Source organism: Chiloscyllium plagiosum, chromosome 22 (assembly GCF_004010195.1).
Source record: "Chiloscyllium plagiosum isolate BGI_BamShark_2017 chromosome 22, ASM401019v2, whole genome shotgun sequence".
In the NCBI taxonomy this organism is placed as follows: Eukaryota; Metazoa; Chordata; class Chondrichthyes; order Orectolobiformes; family Hemiscylliidae; genus Chiloscyllium; species Chiloscyllium plagiosum.
This window is the reverse complement of record NC_057731.1, coordinates 11,941,701-11,965,891: the sequence shown is the minus strand read 5'-3', so window position 1 is coordinate 11,965,891 and position 24,191 is coordinate 11,941,701. Positions and strand designations below refer to the sequence as shown.

General features: G+C 38.2%; 1 protein-coding gene across 2 annotated transcripts in view; it reads left to right on the top strand.

Annotated features, from left to right (window-relative positions):
* Positions 1-24,191, top strand: part of atad1b (ATPase family AAA domain containing 1b) — a 45,329-nt gene that overhangs the window by 8,759 nt on the left and 12,379 nt on the right. For both annotated transcript variants that reach the window (XM_043712394.1, XM_043712393.1), the window contains exons 3-7: positions 1,595-1,693; positions 6,004-6,124; positions 9,418-9,618; positions 21,247-21,353; positions 22,939-23,028. In XM_043712394.1, coding sequence (XP_043568329.1) covers positions 1,595-1,693; positions 6,004-6,124; positions 9,418-9,618; positions 21,247-21,353; positions 22,939-23,028 — 618 coding nt within the window. The remainder of the gene's footprint in view (positions 1-1,594; positions 1,694-6,003; positions 6,125-9,417; positions 9,619-21,246; positions 21,354-22,938; positions 23,029-24,191) is intronic.

Genomic DNA, 24,191 nt, shown 5'->3' with positions numbered 1-24,191 from the left:
TGTCTCATGTGAAAGATCAGAGATTTCGTAAGATATAGATTGTGTTGTAATTCTTTAAAACATTTTATCCATGCTTGTATATTAGGAGCATTAAGATTTGCTTTCTCGAGTGCAGAATGACAAATTTGAATGGATGATTTAATTGTAATTTAGAAATGTAATTGTGCTTAAAGCTCTGTATTACCTGATCTGAGAAGCTCAGCATCCTTTCCCCAACCTGCTAGTTATTTAATCCTGTTCTGGTAAATAGTTTTGTTAAGTAGAGTGGCATACCAAAAATTCAGATTCTGTCTTTCTCGTTTAAGTGAGAATAGTTCGATTGTTTTGGAAAAACAACTTAAGATTATGTGAAATGTCATTTAGTGCAATTTATTTGTTATTGCTTGATTTAATATTAATGAAGGAGGTATACCCTCTTGCTCCTCTTGTTCTCTTTACCCTCATACTTTCTTTTTCATTTGTTCATGATATGTATATTTCCTAAAATCCCCTCTGTACTCAATCCACATTTAGTATCAAAGTGAGAATATTAATTTATCGACTGTAATGCTAAATCTATTCTCTAGGGTGATTGTGTTTACTGTGTAAGAAGGAGAATGTGAATATTTAGATAAACATTAAATCCGAATGCTTCCTTTTCTTTGAAAAAGATAACATTGTTAAAAGGTTTGTATTTTAAAAAAGCATATTTAGGGTTCTTACCTTTGAGATGTTGCAGAAGTTGTTACTTTGTACTTTGTCCTGAGCACTTTGAGACAGCTTAAATGAAATATAGCTTAAAAATTAAAGCTGTATTAACTGACTAATAAATGATGTGTATAATCCATGAAACTTGCTGTGCAGTTATTTCCTTTGAAATTAATATTTGTTAAATAAAAATTTTCAAATTATAAATAAATTTAATGAAAAAGTAAACTGTATTATCTGGCACACACTCAAGCAGAATTCTCTAGTTACTGTAAACTTTGACAGCTGGAATTTTCTTTTTTAAAAACTGGTTATTTTAACTGTTCAGATAATGCATTCTTTCAATAAAAAACTAATAATGATGGCAGGTTGTAAATCTGCAGAAGTTGTTTTTGGCTTTATGTTGAAATTATGACATTTTTAGTTATCTTACCTGAACAAAGATATATCACTCGAAGTAACTGCCAATAAAACTGACAGCTTGATTTCTTTTAAAAAAAAGTGTTGAAGTTTGTGCTGTCAGCTTGTTTTTAGTTGTTCACATTTCACTGTGATGCCGTGCTGTACTGGGGTCCTTGACTGCCCAGCTGTTTCCCCTCTCCCTTCAAACTCTGAAAAACAAAGCAGCACCTTGTCTCGTGCATGGAGTAATGTAACTTCCCATTAACAGACTTTTTTGATTAACTGTCTCCACCCATTTCCCTAATTTGCTGGATGACAAAGATTTAATTGTGATATACATTTAGAAGTAAATGTAATAATGTTTCTGTTGAAAGTAATATTAAAATACAGTTTGTGATATTGAATGTGTTTGGAATGCAAGAGAGTGAATTAGGATCGAAGTGAAGCTGTGGGACTATCCTTATGTTCTGTTTGTATTTTAGATTAATTATTAATTAACTTGCAGGCAGAAAGACTAATGAAGCAGATTGGCGTAAAAAATGTCAAGCTTTCCGAATATGAGATGAACATTGCAGCCCATCTAGTGGACCCCCTGAGTATGCAAGTAAGACATGTTTTAATTGTATGTGGTGTTCTTGCTGTCTTGAAAAGTAAAATGTGGATAGGGTAGAATTACTAATCCTTATATTTGCTATGCACCATTGTAATTGGCATGTATTGGAAATTTTATTCAAGGCAGCTTGGCTAATACAAAAGTCCATTTTCCTTTTAGCTGGCAATTTAAGTTTACTTATTGTTACTGTCAAAGGATGACTTGATCCTTGTCTTGCTCCACATAAAATGAGTTGACCATCTTTGGAAGGCTGCCGTTATGGCAGTTGTGGACCTAACTTCTGTCTTCTGTTCAGTAGAGTGTCACTGAGCTTTTTCCCTGAATTTTAAATACAATTCCAATTTGGAAGCAAATGACATTCTTCAATAATATCTCTTGTGTCCTTCTAAATTGTACGTTATATTTTATTCAACCAGGGTTACCTGACTGCTGTTTGTAGTACTGACCATCAAAAGTTGAAGAAAAGAAGCCTTAGGCAGCCAATACCTTTTTAAATTTCCTCTGTCCATATGGATAGAGTAGTTTTAACCTGTTAACAGCATAGCTAGGATTCGGAACTTTCTCTTTAAAAAATTGTCCTTAGGTGAATGAGTTAGAACATTAGGTTTTTATGCCTGCGCTGGTAACAAAACATCTCATGTTGTAGCTTCAACATCTGAGCTTTAAATTTATCTTGCGTAACAATTTGGCCATAGCTGGAGTATTGTGTCAAATGAACATTACATTGGAAAGCAATGGCTTTTAAAAAGTGTTTTGAAGAGATTCAGGAGAATGGTTCTAGGGTGAGAGACTTCACTGAATTATATAAATCACAGAAATCTCTTCTTGGAGAAAAGGTTGAGAGGAGACTTGATTGAGGTTCTCCATAAGATGATGGATTTAAATACAGTAAATGTTCCCATTGGTAGAAGAGTTGAGAACCAGAATCTGCAGATCTTAAGTGATTAGTCAAAAAGCTAAAGGTAACACGGTGAAGAAAGTTTTAGTGTAGTGAGTCTTTAGGATTTGGAATGTGCTGTTTCAGAATGTGTGAAGGCAGTTTCAATCATGGACATGAAATAGAATTGGATGAGCAGCTGAAGGGAAATTTGCAGGGCAGTAGGGAGCTTTATAGGTTGCTGTAGCAGATTCTTTCTTAACCATGGCTAACAAAAGGCACCATTTTTAATTTCACACCAACTCCTTTTAAATATAGGGTAATTTAATCCTACTGTAAGCAAACAGATCATACATTTTCTTTCTTTGAAGCAAGTAGTGATCTTAAACAAAGTATGTGTGTATTAAACTTGACAGAGTATTCCACACAAACTGACCTATAATGAAAAGTGAAACTTCAAATTAATACTCCCCGCCCCCCCCACCAAAAACAGCTTTTAAAGAAAACCCAGATTGCAATGTGTATTTCAAGCTGTTGTCTTATTTTTCAATGAAATAAAACCAGAGTTTGGAAATATTATTTAAAAATATGAATAACTTCAGTGCAAGTGTCAAATGTGTTATAGGTTAGAAAAGTCTGTTACTTTTAATTTGGCCAACTTTTGAACCAAGGCTTGATCAAATCATAATTGGGAGAAAAGTCACAAAATCAAATCCCAACCTATTTGCTTATAAATGTTCCACATCGGCTACCTGCTTCAATTTCTACCTTAAGAAGCAGAAAAGACAAAAATGGAAAGATAAACTGGAAAGCAATATTTGTGGCTTAAACAGTGTTGTACTTCAAAGTTTAGAATATGTGCATATGGCTTTTAAATGGAAAGTTAGAAAATAGCTAAATTATTTTCATTTATCAAAAGCATAAAAGTAATTCTCATTAATACATGGTCTTTAATGTTCTGATGAAAAATCATGGGTCTGAAATGTTGGTTGTTTAACCGTCCTCCTGACTTGCTGATTATTTCCAGTCAAGTTTATTTTAAATTTTATATGTGCTGTATTGTGCTTTTCAATTTGTCCTTTAAAACTGCATTCTTGTTTATGTACAGAAATAAAAATTGATCTCAGTAGTAAATTTGATTACTTTGTCTCATCACAGTTTCTGCTTGTAAATACCGAGCAAAGGACCCTGGGAATGAAACTTGTCTATCATTAAAGAAATTTTGAAATCAAAATCTGAGACATACTTTTGATCATTCATCCAGCAGTTAACACCAATTTTATTTACCATCTATTTGGCACTCCAGATTATTTTACTTCAGTTTCGTCAAACATAGCTGAGAATTTTCTAAAGCTCAATTTAATAGATCTAGCTACATATTTATTTTTCAATTCAGAGGCTCAGTTCAATTTGCAGTACATCAGTCTTACATCTTCCTTCCTTGTGTCATGAATTTAACATTCCACTGAGAACCAAAGCTGCACAAGGTACCATTAGCCATAATTTAAGTTGAATTTTGTGTGGAGGTCACCTTGCAAATTTAACCAATTTATTGTAGTTCTATGAAGGAGTAACATGCTGTGGATGAAGGGAACCTTGAAGATGTACAGATTTCCAGAACCCATTTGACAAGGTGCCATATAATTTATTGTGCAATGTAGAAGCTCCTGTAGGATTAACATACTATTATGAATGGAAGATTGGCTGACAGAAATCCATGTGCATAAGTAGGTATGATTGACAGGATGTTCTCAGTGGAGTCCGCTGGGATCTGTGTTGGAGCTTAAGCTTTTTTTTTGCAATTTAGATGGACTGAAGAAATGGTAAGTGAGTACATTTGCGGAGGACAGAAAGATAGGTATGCAGATATGTTGAGGAAAACTTGAGAATGCATTTTGATGTAGATTGAGTGGGCAAAACTCTGGCAAATGGAATAAAATATGACGTTTTTCACTAGCAGGAAGCATAAAAAGATAGACTGTGACTTAAACAGAATGACAGAATTCTGAAGTGCAGTGTGCTAAAGGTGCCCTAATGCAAGCATTCAGTACAGGAAGTCATTAAAAAGGCTAATGGAATGTTATTCATTATTATGAAAAATTGAATGTAGAAGTAAGGAAGTTATGCATCTGTTGGACAGGGCATTGCTGACACCACTTCTTATACTGCATGCAGTTTTGGTCTAAAATTGTGTATGAATTGGGGATGCCTCCGAGCGGCTTTCCGAGACTGATACCTGGAATGAATAGGTTATCTTGTGAAAAAAGATTGCACAGACTGAGCTTGTTTCCATTAGAACAGTAAGGGTGATTTGATTGAAACATATAAGATCTTACAAGGTGGTCACGAAAGAGGGCAGTTCCTCCTGTGAGTGAGTCCAGAATGAGGGCAGACTTATTTTTTAAAAAAAAAAGGAATTGCCTTTTTCACATGATTTTCTTTTGAGGGTTGTGTGACTTTGGAATTCTCTGCACTATATTGGAGGCTGATAGAGGCGGGATCGTTAATTATTTTTAAGGTAGAGATAAATAGGTTCTTGTTAAGTGAAGAATCATCAATTATCAGGATAGATGGGAATGTGGAGTTTGAAACTCAAAACAGATTAACCATGATTTTACAGAACAGAACAGGCTTGAGGTGCTGAATGGCCTATTTCTGCACCTGATTTGTGTTTTCCTATGCCACCAATCATATGCTTGTTGAGCTTCCTTCTATAAACAGTTCATCAAAAAAATACACGCCATGTGGGTTTAGTGCCAGGCAAATGTTTTATTTTTAGAATATAAAATAAATAGTGCAGCACAAATGTAACATACAATGTCATAAAGATTATGATTTTTCAATACAGTTGGACTGCAGAAATTACACGAAATGACATTACTCGTGCACAAAGATCACTTTATACCATTTACATTTAGGAGCCGCATATTACCTTAGTGCCAACCATTAAGTTGAACTCTGTCATCTTAATCTTGCACTTAAAAAAAAAAATCTCATCTCCCTTTAGATAATAATATCCCTGAGTTGATAATGCTGCAAAGCCCTCAAAACATGTGGAATCACAGGGTAATTCTGTTAGAGGAACAACTGCTGTATGTTTCCTCTTTGAGAAGTCACATGTGCGAAACTGCAGGTTTTATTTTTAAGGGATGTGGGTGTCAATGTAGAGGCCAGAATTTACCGTCCAACCCTAATTACCCTTGAGAATGTGCCGATTAGCAGCTTGCTTGAACCATTTCAGGCCATATGTTGGTATGTTCTCAGTGCTATTAGAATGGGAGTTCCACGATTTTGACCCATTCACTCTGAAATTAGACTATGCCTTTTTAAACTGATTTGAACATTATTTCATTCGTCATGTGATAGATTAAAGCAATTTCAGCAAATTCAATCATTCAGTTATGTTTTCATCTGCTTTGAGTAGGTTACTTGGGATGACGTTGCTGGCTTGGATGAAGTCATTTCAGAGCTCAAGGACACCGTGTTATTACCCATTCAGAAAAGGCACCTATTTGAAGGTTCAAGACTGCTGCAGCCTCCAAAAGGTATATGGGACTACCAGCATGACAATAAACTGGGGTGAGCATAGAGGCCACCTTTGTATTTGTACTCGAAATGCTATGCAGTTGCAGAATTTCAAGTTGTATTGTGAACAAATGGCTGATCATCATGCCATCTCCTACACGGGCCATCTGTAACCCTGGCCATTCAGTGCCTTGCAGTTGAGGTGTTTTCTTCTAATATCACGCTTTCATTGTTAAATTGGCATGGGAAGATGGTCCCTCAGGTGCTGAGCTAGCTAATTATTACGAATTTTGCTTTTTGATAGGTTTGCTTGGAGAAGAAAACAGAATTTGATTTGGACTCGATGGAACATAGGAATTATTGTGGGCAGACAAGGCATAACTAGCATTCTGCTATCAGATTAAATTCATTCATGGGATGTGGATGTTGTGACATTGCCAGCATTTATTGCGCATTCCTAATTGTTAGGTTAGATTAGATTAGATTACATACAGTGTGGAAACAGGCCCTTCTGCCCAACATGTCCACACCGACCCGCCAAAGCGCACCCACCATTACCCATTCCCCTACACTTACCCCGCACCTAACACTACAGGCAATTTTAGCATGGCCAATTCACCTAACCTGGACATTTTTGGGTTGTGGGAGGAAACCGGAGCACCCGGAGGAAACTCACGCAGACACGGGGAGAATGTGCAAACTCCACACAGTCAATCGCCTGAGGCGGGAATGGAACCCGGGTCTCTGGCGCTGTGAGGCAGCAGTGCCAACCACTGTGCCGCCGTGCTGCCCAAAGATGGTGGTGGGCTGTCTTCTGAGAAGCTGCAGTCTGTGTAGTTTGGGTGCACTCAGTGCTGTTAGGAAGGAAATTCCAGGATTTTGACCATGTAACAGTGAAGGAGTAGTCATATAATTCCAAATCATCATGGTTCATGACTTGGAGGGAACTTGGTGGTGTGCCCGTGTATCTGGTGCCCTTGTCCGTCAAAGTGGTAGCGATCTCAGATTTGAAAAATATGTTGAAGGAGCCTTAATGAGTAGTTGCAGTGCACCTCGTAGATGGTGTACATTGTTCTAAGTTAGAATTAGAATCCCTACAGTGTGGAAACTGGCCCTTCAGCCCAACAAATCCACACTGACCCTCTGAAGAGTAATCCATCCCCCTATCCTATATTTACCCCTGACTAATAACCTACACTGTGGGCATTTTAGCATGGGCAATTCACCTAAGCTGCACGTCTTTTTGGATTATGGGAGGAAACTGGAGCACACGAAGGAAGCACACGTGTGAGAACGTGCAAACTGCACAAGGTTGCCAGAGGCTAGAGTTGAACCCATGTCCGTGGCACTGTGGGGCAATAGTGCTAACCACTGTGCCACCCACAAGTGTGCATCAGTTGCCAAGAAAGTGAATGTTGAAGTTGTTAGGTGGGTGCTAATCAAGCAGGCTGATGTGTTGGGTGGTGTTGAGCTTCCTGAATGATGTTGGAGCTGCTCTCATCCAGGCAGAGGCAGAGTATTTCATCATACTTCTCACTGAGTCTTGTGGACAGTCTTTAATTCAATTAGTTTCAACTAACAGTCTTTTTTAGAAACTTTTATCAAACGCTTATTGGAAATCCATTATGGTGACATCAATGGATATTCCATCACAAAGAAATATTAACCTTGGATGGATTTTTAGTATAAATTCACTCAAATGATTCCTAGCATTCTAGAATCAAGCAATGGTAAGACAATGGTAAGGTCACGTTCCCTGGAATTTAGAAACTTAAGAGGTGATTTGATCCAAGTTTTCACAGTATTAAGGGAAACTAGAGACAGCAGATTGCGAGAAACTATTTCTACTGGTTGACTAATCTAATACTAAGGTCCATTGTCTTAAAATTCAAGCCAGATCTTTTGACTCTTGTAAAGAGTGATCAAAATTTGGATGTCTCTTCTGCCAATGGCAATTGAACATATGAATGAGGTGCAGAAGGGCCAATTTGCTCCTCAAGCCTGCTCCACTGTACAGTAAAATTGTAGCTGATATGACTGTTACTTTAATTCACATTTCATCTACCCGCTAACCTTTCACCCCCTTGCTTATCAAGAATTAATCTACCTTTGTCTTAAAAATATTCAACGACTGTGCTTACTGCCTGTTGAGGATCCTCTTCGACAAAACACAAAAAAAATCTCACCTTTGTTTCAAATAAGTGGCCTCTTATTTTTAAATCGTGATTCTGAGGTCTAAACTCTCAAGGGGAAACATCCTTTCCAAATTCTCACTGTTATGACCACTTAGAATTTTGTATGCTTTAATTGAGTCATCTCTTGTTCTTCTAAATTCCAGTGAATGGATGCCTAGCTTAATAAATCTTTCCTCATCAAAAATCTGCCCATTTCCAAATATTAGTATAGTAAATTTTCTCTGATCTGCTTTAAATGCACTACATCCTTCCTTAAATAATACGTATAGTATTCCAGATGCGGTTTCACCAATGTCCTGTGTAACTAAAGCGTATCCTCTCTACTTTTGTACTAAATTACCTACATGATAACTAGTAACATTGTTAGTTTCTTAATTACTTGTTCCTGCTTACTAATCATTTGTGATTCATGACACCCAAAACCCTCTGCAGTCTGTCATCATTTAAATGATATGCTTCTTTTTATTCTTCCTACAATAATGGACAGTTTCTCACATCGTAAGCTGTTTGTGGCGTCTGCCTACCTGTCTCCATCCTTTCGTAACTTCTTTGCGACCTCTTCCCAACTTAATATCCTACCTAAATTTGCTAATGACACAAAGATATCAGCATATCTTTGGTCCCTCCATTCAGGTAATCTAAATAAATTGTAAAACATGGATGCCCCAGCACTGCTTCCTGTCACAAACTGCTTATTGTATCTTGCCAGCCAGAAGCTAACCCATTTATCTACTGTTTCCTGTTAGCTAGCCAATCTTACATCCACACCAATATGCTGCCTACTACACCATAATTTTTTTTTATTTTCACCCAATAAACTTTGCAACACCTTACCAATTGCCTTTTGGAAAACGTAAGTCTAGTAATACTGCAGCAATATGGTTAGACAGTCAAGAATATCTTGACATATTGTTCATGGTTTGGTCCAAAGTTTTTCTTCTGAAAACTGCATGATTCCAGTGACCAGCTGGGTATTCTTTTTATTATATATGCACACGTCGAAACTGAGCTTAAAAAATTGACTGTTGGTACAAAATAGAAATAGATTTTTCTTGGATTCTTCATGGTATGATGTTGTTTAAGCAATTTTCAAAAATGCCGTTGTGTTTCACATACAGGTGTGCTCCTATTTGGACCTCCAGGCTGTGGAAAAACACTTATTGCCAAGGCTACTGCCAAAGAAGCAGGTTGTCGGTTCATTAATCTACAGCCTTCCACCCTGACAGATAAATGGTATGGGGAATCCCAAAAACTGGCTGCAGCTGTTTTCTCATTGGCTGTCAAACTGCAACCTGCTATTGTCTTTATTGATGAAATTGGTAAGTATCTACGATTTAGGTTATAAGTATTTGTTCAGAGTCTATAATGCTAATATAGCTTTGTACGATATATACATATTTAGCTACCTCTTTCATTTTCCCTCACAATTTACACTGTTGCTCAGTTTTCAGTCATCTTCAGGTCTGCTTTTGTTATTATTCTATAAGATCCTGTAAACTTAAGTTGTCCTTGAATTTTGCATCCCTACTGGCTGCCTGATCCCATAAGTCTGAATGTCGCCTCTGTTGTATTATAAACAGTGTCTGATTGCATTCCCTTTGAATAGGACAGGATTGGCAAATATATGCTGTATTTCGTTGAAGGGAAGAGGAAACATTGAGCAATTGAAGAGTAATGGCATCAGGCAAAAATAATAATGGTGCAAATGAAGTTGGAATTATTAACACCATTCTCTAACTGACTCTGACCCAGAGCTTTGCAACTGTAATCATATCCATCTTGCAATCCTATACTATTTGACGTTAGTAACTTTGATGTTGAGTAAGCAGTCTCTGTCTTCCCCTTGGTTTTTCACTTTTTCTTACGATGACTAATTTGTATGAAAGCTTGACTGTGACTGAGCAATTCCAGAAAGCTAGATGAGTGTATGGTAAAAGGAGAAGGAAAATTATGGGAAAAGTTATGGTGGTTGGGATGGGACTCGAACATAAATGTCACTGTAGATCTAATGGGCTGAATGGCCTCTTTCTATGCTATAAATTCTTTGCAGTTCATTACAATGCTTTCAGTTGCATTTATTTCAAAGTTTTCACCAGCCCCTTTTCTTTGAGCCACAAGTGCAGCATTAACTATTGCTTCTAGTTTATGCAGAATGTCTTGCAAGAAATCAATGTCTCTAAATCTTCCAATCTTCTTCATGTCACTGAATTCAGGGTTCTGGTTTGACCAGTATTCCCTCAGGTCTAGGGTAAAAGTCAGTCTTTATTTCCATTTAGTTTTCCTGATGCTTTTTCTCTCGTGGTCACTATTTTGCCTCCAAATCTGCCCCTTGATTTTACTATTTTTGGAATGTGATTTGTGCGTTCTACTATGAAGACTGATGCAGAATATTTATTCAACTCCTCTGCCGTTTCCTGGTTCACCATTATTATTTTGCCAGCCTCCTGCTCTAAGGGGCCAATGTTTACTTTGCCTCTCTGTTCCTCTTTATATACTTAAAGAAGCTCTTGCTGTCCGAGTTGATGTTACTTGCATTTTATCCTCAATGCTTGTTTTCTCCTTCTTATTTTGCTCTCCTTTTGCTTTTGAAAGCATTCCCAGCCATCTGGTTTACCACTAATCTTTGTCACATTTTATGTTTTCTTTCTTTTGAACTTGATGGTAGCCTTAAGATCCCTAGTTAGTTGTGGTTGGCTTATTCCCTTACTAAAATCCTACTTTCTCACTGATAAGCACCTTTGTTGTGAGCCACAAGCTATCTCTTGAAACATCTGTTATTATTCCACGTCTGTCTTTGCTGCTAAACTCCGTTTCCATTCCACTCCAGCGAGTTCTAACCTTTTTTTTATGTAACTTCCCTTATCTAAGTTTATCACAGCTGTTACTGATCTAAGTTTCTAACTCTCAAACTGAATGCTAAATTGTACTGTATTATAATCACTCTTTTCTGGGGGATCTTTTACTTTGAGATCATTTATTAAATGAATCCCATTAGACATCACCCAGATCCAAAATAAACTGATCTCTGGTTGGATCTGCAACTTTTTGTTCTCAGAGGCTGTCCTGAATACACTCTGAATTCTTTATCTGGCTTCTTCTGATCACCTGACTTTCCCAATCTATAAGAAGAACAAAGTCACCCATGATTAATGTACTCCTCTTTATACATGCCTATTTTATCTCCTGATTTATTCTCTATCCTACAGAACACCTACTGTTAGGGAGCCTATAGGTTACTCCTGCTTACTATCTTTACTATTTTTGTTTCCCCTTCTGACTCTATTTACTGTAGTTTTTTTTCTATATTTGTACACTCTTACCCTTCCTGTCCCACTCTGGTAACCTCCTGTTATCCAAATAGCTGTCCTATAATTCTGCCAAATCCTTTTGCTTTATAAACCACATTTCCCTATCGTAAACCCTTCCCCTATCTAATTAGTTTAAAGCCCTCTTTACAACCCCTGTTTGGTTTGCCAGGACACTGGTCCCAACACAGTTCAAGTGAAGCATGTCCCATTGGACATGCTTCCTTTCTACCTTTTCTACCCCAGTACTGATGCCAGTCCCCTATGAACTCAAATGCATTCCACCAGCATCTATTTTTGTGCCATGCATTTGGCACCTTGACTTCATTTACCCTAATCGAGTTTTTTCATGGCTCTGGTAGTAATCCAGAAATTATTAAATTGAAAGGCAGAACCTCATAGGATAACTCGTAACTATTCAAATTCTTTCACCAGAATCCTCTTTCTAGTCCCATCAATATCATTGATATCAGCATGGATGATGACAACTGGATCTCCACCCTCTGACTCCATGTTTTCCTCTAGTCTTGAGACATCCTTAACCCCTGCACTGGGCAAGGATTCCTGCTCATGGCTGTAGAGAATAGTATCTATCCCCTGAATTGTACTGTCCCTTACCATTAATACATTTCTGTTTCCTCCTTCCACTTGGGTAGTTCCTTGTGCCATGGTGCTGTGGTCAGTTCACTAATCCTCATTGCAATCCCCACTCTTGTCCACACAGCTTGAAATGTCTTACAAATGTTGAGATACTTGCATGGACTGAAAATCTTTCAAGTGCAAGCAGCTGGGCCCCCCATAACTGCCTTACCTTAGTCACTCCCTCCTGTCTCTGAATAGGGATCAAATTTGAATTACCTAGTCTGATAGGTGTAAAGTATCTGGATAACTTTGTCTTTCCCTGATGTGGTGCAATTTGGATTCCAGTTCCTCAACTCAAAACTGAAGTTCCTTGAGCCACGAACACTACAGATGCATTCATTGTGGATCAACTTGGTATCCAGTGGGAACAGGTCACTCACCCTGCCATCACTATAGTACTTACTTACTTTATAAATGAATTACACTCAATTCCCTGCTCTTTACACTTTAAAGCAAACCTGTCTCCCAAATTCCATTTTAAACCAAATTCCCAGTTCACTAACTCAGTTTTTGTCCCACTTTGATGAAGTCTCTTTTACACTGATGGTGCACCTTCTTTTGAGCCATGACCTTATTGAAAGGTGGAGCAGGTGGGAGGAGCCAAATTGCTGGTTCCTACCTTTTTAAAGTTTATTTTTTATATGCATTATCAGGCTACTGAATGGGTTTTGCATATTGCATTTGGTATATTGGTAAATGAATGCTTCATTGCTGTGACTTATAATAGTTTGATTTTTTGTTGCTGATGTAATAGAATTAGCAATAACAATTTCAGTTTGAGGATTGCTACCCACTGGTCAGGTTTGTTTTGTTAGTATTGATAATCTGTGCCTGTATTTTCTAGATATTGCTGTTTAGTACATATTTCAATGTCTCACTACTTATTTATGCCATCTGTTTTAGAAATTATAAGTACTTTTTTCGAACACCAGATGTTCAGTGCTATCCTTGCAACTTAACATTGTTTTTGGCAACTTACACAAGGAGTTATGAATTAATCCTGGAATGAATAATGCAACAACTTTGTCTCACCCAACACTTGTACTGACAGAACAAGATAATGATCACTAGATAGTTTGGCTCAAATCCATCGAGCCGACTAGAATTTGGTGTGTGATCATTTGGTAATTTGAATCAAATGTCATCTTGTGATCATTGAGGCATAGATATTGTTTGCAGGCAGGTGACATTTAGTTCTTTTTCCTTTTTATGTAACAGATTTGTTCTTCAGTGGGTCTCAAATGAAGGGTCTCAGTAAGGCAAAAATAATTGCATGACACACACTCCCATTATTCTGTGATTGCTGCAGAAAAGTGCACTGCAGAAGATCGTGATGTTTGAGCCCTGCTTCATGTTCAAGACTAGTTATATTTAGCTTGTCAATCTTGCATCATCCATGTAGGTGACAACAGTTTAACATAATGTTATTACTTCAGTTTGAGCTCCTTCCCAAACAATTTGTGGAAGCAGAATGAGTATTTTCTGAACTGAAGTCCATATTCTTACATTTGTTTTTGAATTTGGGTTTCACAAATAAGGTGATTCAAGATGCATTACTCACTGAAAAGTATGCCTGATGCTTATCAGACGATTATATGCAGGCTAAAACTAGAGTGGCAAGACAGGAACCTAAGTCAGAGAGTAAGAATAAGCGAGAGGAAGATGGAAATAAAAAAGTAGAGTAGAAAGCTAAAGTGAAAGGCAGAGAAGTGAGTACAAGAAACAAACACTGCTTCAGTCCAAAGAATTGAGCAATAATGTCAAAAAATCTGGAAACACTACATGTACAGGGCATTCACTATTAATTTGCTGATTAACAGTGCAAAAAGGTATGTGATGTGAAAACAATTACAGAGATATGCCTGCAGGTTAACCAAGAGTCAACATCCAAGGGCATTCAATATTTCAGGAGAACAGACGAGAAAGAAAAAGAATGTGGCTTGGCATTATTTGTGTAAGTTGAAATCCACGGAGGAGGAAGGCAATTGGCACAGAATATCACTGTGTGCAATGAGTTTGGATGGCGCTAAGAATCAAGAAATGGTGGAAAATGTGAATTGTCTACAGATGTCCTAACAGCAGTGGTAAGGCTTAGAATCAAAGTTGAAGTAGCACAGTCTGAAACTAGGCTGTAGAATAGAGTGGAAAGAAACTGCAAAAACATAGGGGATGAGTTGGGTGTGATGGACTGAATAACTCCATTAAAAGGCATGATGGTAGACAGGCAACTGTGTCACAAAGCTTTTACAAGGTTATATTGTCCTTGATTTTTTCCAGAGAGGTTCTGAACGACCCATGGTTCCAACATAGTTTGAAAGGTTCATTGGGGCCCTTTTGTTTCTACCTAACAGATAATGCTTCAGGCTGAAAGCTTTCAAGCCTTTTTTAAAAAAAAACTGGTATAATCAAGGGGGTGGAGCTAGCTCTCTAGCTATCCAGGTCCGTTCAGTTCGGGGTTAGTTGAGTCAGGGTCACAGTTGGAACTGGACGCTCTCCCCTTTCCTGTGCCTTTCTGACTTCGTAACCTGTAAGTCTTTGTGCTAAGGGGTTTGTTAATTGGGATTGTTGCAAGTATTTTGGAACAGCATCAATAAATTAGGATAGCCTGTTGGGTTCAGGTTATTCGGGTATTCAGGTTTCGGTTTGTGGTGTTTCGTTCTGTAATTTTGTAAATAAATTGTTTGTTTAAAACTTGGCAGTCTAACCAGCTAATTCACTCTGGGAATATCCATTATATACTTACCTGATACAAATAGCAAAGTTACGGTCTGGGCTACCCGTTTAAAAATGTTTTGAGTGGCTGGACCTGGTCCATAAAACTGGTAAAATTTAAAGAGTAAGTGCCTGCATTGTAACAGTTACACATTCCTTTTTGGGTGAAAGTAGACTTGCAGAAAAACTGGGCCAGTCATAACAAAGAAATTAAGTTGGGATCATACTACATCAAAGAGAAGTTATTTAAAGTTGCTATATAAAAAAAAGCAAACTTGGGCTGGGAGCAGTTTAGAATTCAGTAAAGGAGATCCCAGAGGTTGATTTAAGAGGTATGAAAGTAAACTTGCAGGGAACATAAAAGATAACAGTAAGAGCTGCTACAAGTATGTAAATTAAAACATATTAGTCCAAATAAATGCAGCTTCCTTGTTGTCTGAAACAAAAGAATTAATATTGATGAGCAATGAAATGACAAAATAATCAAACAAATACTTTAGTTCTACCTTCACAGAAGAAGACACAAATAACTTCTCACAAATGTTAGGGAAGCAAGGGTCTGTTGGGAAGAAGAAATTGAATAAGACTAGTGAAAAACTGTTGAAAAAGTAATGGTACTGAAAGCTGATAAATCTCCAAGACCTGGTTATCTAATTGCAAGGTACTAAAGGAGGTGACTGTGGAAAAATCTGGATGGGTTGGTTGATGTACTCCAAAATTATGTAGGTCCCAAAGAGTTCTGGCAGATTGAGATATGGCAAGTATAACCTCACTACTTTAAAAAAAGGAAGGAGGGAAATAACTGAGAATTGCAGACAAGTTAGCCTAACATCACTAGCAGAAAAATTGCTGGAGTTGGTTATAAAGGATGTGTTACCAGGTCACTTAAATGCCAACAGGATTAGACAAAGTCAGCATGGATTTATCAAAAAGGCATTCTGTTTGATAAGCCTAGTGAAGTTTTTTTTGCTGATGTCATTATTTGATTAGATAGAGGATAATTGGTGGATGTGGTGTATTTGAATTTTTGAAAAAGCTCCATTAAAAGGTTATTGTGAAATCAAAGTATGTGGATTTGGAATAATATACTGGCATGAATTGATAGGTGATTAACAGATAGCAAATAGACAAGTTAGATAACAGGTATCAGTGCTTGGTCCCCAGCTATTCACCATATGTATCAATGATTTGGGTAAAGGAATTAAATGTAATATCTTTAAGTTTGCTGATGACACAATTATGTAGGATTATATCTGATGAGAAAGATGTCAAGACATTCCAGGATGATTTAGCTAAGTTGATTGAGTAGAAAATTACATGGCGGATGTGGCGTACTGTGGAGAAATGTGAAGTTGTTTACATGTTGATAGAAAAATAGCATGGAAGAGAATCATTTAAATGGTGATAGATTTGGAAATATTAATATATAAAGGAATCTGAGTATCCTTGTGCACCAGTTACTAAAACTACCACAAGCTGTTAGGAAAGCAAATACAGGACATCCTCGATTATCCAAGTGACACGAGCAGGGAGTATTTTGTTTGGATGACTGAATGTTCGGATAATACAGTTTACCTAAGCATTGAGACCATGAGACTTTGTTCAGATAATCCAAATTTTGGATAATCTAGGTTTCCCTGTACTATGTTGGCTTTTATTGTAAGAGGGTTTTAGAAGGAAGCAAGGAAATCTGACTGCAGCTGTACAGAGCATGAGTGAGACTACAGTGCAGTTTTGGTCTCCTTATATGATAAGACATACTAGTCATAGGAGTGCAGCGAAGATTTGTTAAATGCAGAAAAATTGAATTGACTGGGTCTATAATAAGGCGAAAGTGACTACTGCCGATGCTGGAGATCAGAGTCAAGATTAGAGTGGTGCTGGAAAAGCACAGCATGTCAGGGAGCATCAAAAGAGCAGGAAAATTGACGTTTCAGGCAAAGGCCTGATGAAGGGCTTTTGCCTGAAATGTCGATTTTCCTGATCTTCGGTTGCTGCCTGACCTGCTGAGCTTTTTCAGCACCACTCTAATCCTGGGTCTATAATAACTAGAGTTTGGAAAAACGAGAACATGTATTAATGAAGCATCTAAAAATCTGACACAGCTGGCCAGACTGGATAACAAGGTACTAATCACTTTGGTTGGGAGGTCCAATACAAATGTTCAAGGTCTGAGAAAATATGATAGGCCATTTCAAACTGAGATGAAGTGAAATTTCTTCTCTGAAGATTGTAAACCTGTGGAATTCTCTACTACAGAATAGTGTTGAGGCCAAGTCGTTAAATATATTTAAGAAAAAATTACTAGAGACTATGGTTATCAGGGTTCACAGAGAATGGGAATATGGTGTTGAGATTGAGGATCAGTTATGATCATACTGAATAGCAGAGCAGGAATAATTGGCCAGATAGTCTCTATCTGCTCTTTGTTTCCTGTTTGCAGCTGATTGATTTTAGTTATAGGTTAAATGCAAGACATCTGAAAGACCATAGCAAGGTATGTAAAATGATTGATGCAATTGTGGGGAATGTAGAAGCACCGCTTTTGGTAACAACTGGCAAGAATCCAAAATGAAAATGTTGTGAAGGCAGGTTCAAAGAAAATTAGATGATTTTCTGCAGAGAGAGATTTTGTTAATTAGCCTGTCAGACATGTTTTGACACATCTTGGGCAGGTGGGAAAGGCAGGGATGACATCACAGCACAATAAGAGCCCTCGCATGCACTTAAGTGAGGTAGGAGTTGAATGTCCAATCTGCTGATTTGTTATCTGATGCATTAAGAAATTAGTACTGTGTGGGAAAAGACATGAATGTGGGATAAGCTGTGTTGCTTTTGCAGAAAGCTGGCATGAGCATGATGTGCTTGCTTTAAGCATTCTTATGCTTATATGTTCCTTTAGTTTTGGTCATTTCTTCTCACCTTGATGAAGAATTGATGCTCCCATATGAGAAATTGGTTATGCTGTTCTCGTCCAATCTTCAATGTTTAAAAAGTGGACAAAGGTATAGAGTCACAGACATGTACAGCACAGAAACCGATTCTTCGATCCAACTTGTCCATGCTGACCAGATATCCCAACCCAATCTAGTCCCACCTGCCAGCACCCGGCCCATATCCCTCCAATCCCTTCCTATTCATATACCCATCCAGATGCCTTTTAAATGTTGCAATTGTACTAGCCTCCACCACTTCCTCTGGCAACTCATTCCCTACACATAATACCCTGTGCATAAAAAAAAGTTGCCTCTTAGGTCTCTTTTACATCTTTCCCCTCTCACCCTAAACCAATGCCCCCTAGTTCTGGCCTCCCCCACCCCAGGGAAAAAACTTTGTCTATTTATCCTAATCATGCCCCTCATGATTTTATAAATCTCTATAAGGTCACCCATCAGCCTCTGACACTCCAGGGAAAACAGCCCTAGCCTCTTCAACCTCTCCCTATAGCTCAAATCCTCCAACCCTGGCAAGATCCTTGTTAATCTATTCTGGACCCTTTCAAGTTTCACAACACCTTTCCATTAGGAAGGAGACCAGAATTGCATGCAGTATTCCAGCAGTGGCCTAACCAATGACTTGTACAGCCGCAACATGACCTCCCAACTCCTGTACTCAATACTTTGACCAATAAAGTAATACATACCAAACGCCGCCTTCATTATCCTATCTACCTGCGTCTCCACTTTCAAGGAGCTATGAACCTGCACTCCAAGGTCTCTTTGTTCAGCAACACCCCCTAGGACCTAACCATTACATGTATAAGTCCTGCTAAGATTTGCTTTCCCAAAATGCAGCACCTCGCATTTATCTGAATTAAACTCCATCTGCCACTTCTCAGGCCATTGGCCCATCTGGTCCAGATCCTGTTTTAATCTGAGGTAACCCTATTCGCTGTCCACTACACCTCCAATTTTGGTGTCATCTGCAAACTTACTAATCATACCTTTTATGCTCACATACAAATCATTTATATAAATGATGAAAAGTAGTGGACCCAGCACCGATCCTTGTTGCACTCCACTGGTCACAGGCCTCCAGTCTGAAAAACAACCCTCTACCACCACCCTCTGTCTTCTACCTTTGAGCCAGTTCTATATCCAAATGGCTAGTACTCCCTGTATTCCATGAGATCTAACCTTGCTAACCAGTCTCCCATGGGGAACCTTGTGAAATGCCTTACTGAAGTCCGTAGAGATCATGTCAACCACTCTGCCCTCATCAATCCTCTTTGTTACTTCAAAAAACTCAATCAAGTTTGTGAGACATGACTTCCCACTCATAAAGCCGTGTTGACTATCCCTAATCAGTCCTTGCCTTTCCAAATACATGTAAATCCTGTCCCTCAGGATTCCCTCCAATAACTTGCCCACCACCGACATCATGCTCACCGGTCTATAGTTCCCTGGCTTGTCCTTACCACCTTTCTTAAACAGTGGCACCATGTTAGCCAGTCTCCAGGCACCTCACCTGTGACTATTGATGATATAAATATCTCCGTAAGAGGCCCAGCGATCACTTCCCTAGCTTCCCACAGAGTTCTAGAGTGGACCTGATCAGGTCCTGGGAATTTATCCACTTTTATGCGTTTCCTCCTCTGTAATATGGACATTTTTCAAGGTGTCACCATCTATTTCCCTACATTCTATATCTTCCATGTCCTTTTTCACAGTAAATGCTAATGCAAAGTACTTGTTTAGTATCTTCCCCCATCTCCTGTGGCTCCATGCAAAGGCTGCCTTGCTGATCTTTGAGGGGCCCTATTCTCTCCCTAGTTACCCTTTTGTCCTTAATGTATTTGTTAAAACCCTTTGGATTCTCCTTCACTTTATTTGCCAAAGCTATCTCATGTCCCATTTTTTGCCCTCCTGATTTCCCTCTTAAGTATACTCTTTCTGACATTATAGTCTTCTGAGGATTCACTCGATCTATCCTATCTATACCTGACATATGATTCCTTCTTTTTCTTAACCAAACCCTCAATTTCTTTCGTCATCCCGCATTCACTGTACCTACCAGCTCTTCCTTTTACTCTAACAGGAATATACTTTCTCTAGACTCATGTTATCTCATTTCTGAAGGCTTCTCATTTTACAGCCGTCCCTGTACCTGTGAACATCTGCGCCCAATCAGTTTTTGAAAGTTCTTGCCTAATACTGTCAAATTGGCCTTTCTCCAATTTAGATCTGGTCTGTCCTTTTCCATCACTATTTAAAAACTAATAGAATTATGGTCGCTGGCCCCAAAGTGTTCCCCACTGACACCTCAGCCATCTGTCCTGTCTTATTTCCCAAGAGTAGGTCATGTTTTGCACCTTCTCTAGTAGGTATATCCCCATACTGAATCAGAAAATGTTCTTGTGCACGCTTAACAAACTCCATCTAAACCCTTAACACTGTGGCAGTCCCATCGTATGTTTGGAAAGTTAAAATCCCCTAAAATGGGTGGCATGATGGCACAGTGATTAGCACTTGTTGGGCCGAAGGGCCTGTTTCCACACTGTAAGTAATCTAATCTAATCATAACCACCCTATTATTCTTACAGATAATTGAGGTCTCCTTACAAATTTGTTTCTCAATTTCCGTCTGACTATTGGGGGTCATAATACAATCCCAATAAGGTGATCATCCCTTTCTTATTTCTCAGTTTGACCCAAATAACGTCCCTGGATGTATTTCTGGGAATATCCTACCTCAGTGCAGCTGTAATGCTATCCTGTATCAAAATGCCACTCCCCCTCCTCTCTTACCTCCCTTTCTATCCTTCCTATAGCATTTGTATCCTGGAACATTAAGCTGCCAGTCATGTCCATCCCTGAGCCACATTTCTGTAATTGCTATGATATCCCAGTCCCATGTTCCTACCCATGCCCTGAGTTCATCTGCCTTTCCTGTTAGGCCTCTTGCATTGAAATAAATGCAGTTTAATTTATCAGTCCTACCTTGTTCTCTGCTTTGTGCCTGCCTGTCCGGAGTGTTTGACTCTCCTTTGTTCTCAACTGTACCAGTCTCAGATTGAAATCTTTCCTCACTATCTCCCTGGGTCCCACCCCCCACCTTACTAGTTTAAATCCTTCTGAGCAACTCTAGCAAATCTCCTTGCCAGTATATTAGTCCCCTTCCAATTTAGGTGCAATTTGTCCTTATACAGGTCACTTCTACCCCAAAACAGCTTCCGATGATCCAAAAATATGAATCCAGCTCCTTAGCCCTGCATTCATCTGCTCTAGGGATGGCATTAAATTTTGAGTAAATATTTATTGATGAGAACATTTTGTATTTCTCCCTTAGATTCTTTTCTACGAAATCGGTCCAGCTCTGATCATGAAGCTACAGCAATGATGAAAGCTCAATTTATGAGCCTCTGGGATGGCCTTGATACAGACTTTAACTGTCAGGTGACTGCAGTATTTTAGTTTGATGTTTTAGTAATTTGCATATTTTTGTCATCTACATGCTTGATTTGTAGGACTTGAGGACTGGAGATCAGAAGAGAGTGTGGTGCTGGAAAAGCACAGCAGGTCAGGCAGGAATGATTCCCGATGAAGGGCTCTTGCCCGAAATGTCAATTCTCCTGCTCTTTGGATGCTGGCTGACCTCTGCTTTTCCAGCACCACACACTCCGCTTACTTGCCTGTTTCCTGTACTCCTTTCTGTATGCCCATTCCTAATTGGCAACTCTCTTTGCATCAAGTCTTACTGTCAAAACTCCTGTCCTTACCTCCTTTCACTGGTTCCCCATTCTTCAATGCATTGAACTGAAGATTCCTTGTTTACAAATCCTCCTATTGCTCTGCTACATCTTTTCCAACTATACTACCAAGATGTTTACTGATTCTTGTTTATTCTAAACATATGTCTAATAATGTTTTTGGCTATCTCCCTTTCCTCCTCTTTTGAGTAACATTTTCCATTTCCTGAAGTGACTTAGCAATCTCATGTGTACAGCGTATTATAGTAATAATCCATGTACCATAGTGATATTTTATATCCTGGAGCATAATGATAGATGTAATTTGTTAAAGCTTTCTTATTGGAAATAGATTTCCATTAATATTATGGTTTGGCATTATTTGACAATAAAACAAACTGTTGCCACATCCTATGCGATATCATGGATTGTAAACTTAACATAATGAATGAAAATGTTTCCTTTTTATTTAATACATGTGTATAATTGCCCAAATGCTTCTGTTATCTGCTGATCAATAATTTACTAGCGATCAGTGCTTTTTATTGATGCTCCATTGTTAGCTACCATTTTGAAAGTAGCTTTTATTGTATAAGCATTCTAATTTCCACATTTTACTCCTCATTATTTGGTGTGAGAGTTTGAAAAATTTTTTTTTTTGACATTGAAAAAATCTCTTTTCACCTGAAGCATTGGCTCACCACTACCAAGGACATGACTGGCTCATTTAAATGGTCATGGAGAAGCTTTATCCTGACTTCACCTCGCCGCCACAATTGTATGATGTTTGCGAGTACCCAGAGTACATGGATTTTCTAGGTTGTTTGACTGAACTACTTATTGGGTTAACTTGCTAAGCCATGAGGGACACACTCATTGGATTTTCGTATCATTTGACTGATATAGATATGATGACTGGATGAATTTTCAAAATAAATGCTTGATATTCCAACTACAGTTATTTAAACTAGTCACTAATGCAGCATACTTCTGCTCTTGAATTCACAGAAAAACAATACACTTGCAATTATTTTAAGAGTAATAATGTGTGTCTAAATAAATTTCCCTTCTTTGTTGTTATTCTCAACAACAATAAAATGATTATTTTAGATGCTTAGTAAGCTGACACCATCCTAACAAACTGAATAATTTACCTGCTGGAGCTGTATTTCTATTGTAGTCTAGTAGTTTAGAGAAATAAATAGTGAATGCTATATTTAGTAACCATTAGACCTATGCTGTTTTTATTTAAAAATCCATGTTGTATCTGCGCCTAACACCTATTTTATTAGGTAATCGTGATGGGTGCCACTAACAGACCACAAGATCTTGACTCTGCCATTATGCGAAGGATGCCAACAAGGTTTCACATAGGACAGCCTGTGAGTACAGATATAGATTTAATGTTGTTGAATTAATGTTTCATATTTCATTATGGCCACAAGGTAAATTCACATTTCAGAAGTGTTTGCACAAACTTAAAAGAATAGCCTTTTGCCAAGGCTGAGGTGACGAGGGTTGTTGTTTGGATGGCTTTCTACCAGGCCCAGGGAAGCGTTTTACTGCGTTGGAAGGAAGACATTTCCAGGTCCAGCAGGTGAGAAAGAGGCTGCATGAGAGGCTAGGGGATACTGGGGAGAAGGAGGCTGCAAGGGGGCAACAGGTTTTCAGTTCAGGTGCCACTATATGGGCATAAAAATTAGTGGATGCTGTCGTAATGGACACAGTGTCAATTGTTGTATTTTAGTCTGAGATACAATTAAAAATGGGTAGTAATTAGCTGATTAAAATCATTCGCCTTTATGTATATGTGAAAGAATTGCATTAGCTGTGACCTCGCCAATCTGTGGTACTTGAGTTTGGGGTGGTGTATAGAAATGTGTCAGTTATGTGGGGGAAAAAAAAATTGTTGCTAACTTATGCCCTTTATCTTATGTGTGCTGTCTAAGAAATTAAAATTTTCCTTGTGTGTTGTACCCTTAATGGATAGTTGATAAATATTGATGGTATTAATGATTTTTTTTCTAATTCTGCTCACTGTTAGATTCCAAATACCCATATGTTAACACAACTAAAATATTGTTACTGCTCAAGCTGCATTGCCTAATAAATGGGTTAATGAAAATGAGAGAAAAAACTCCAAAATCACAGGAACCCTTGAATGGATTTGGGGGATATTTGCTCCCTGGCCTTGGCTGGTGTGTAGGTAAACTGGGAGTTAACAGAAGATTAAACACTATGTTAGAACTTGAGGATGCTAAAAATAATTTTTCACAGCTTTCTGTTCTTTGTGTTCAATAAATGAAAAGTCCTATGAACTTTTGCTGAGAACCTTGTTCTTAATAAAGGAATACATGTATCTGGGGAGACGAATGGTACTATTGGAAGACAGTTTCTAAATACAGTCCAGATAGATTATGCTTTTGTTTTTCTTGGTCACAGCTGGTTTATAATTAAATTGAACTACCATTGATGTGAGAACCAGTCTTGAGGCTGATCTGGTTTACCATGGCATAAACTTAGATTGCATGGTCACACTTCCTTA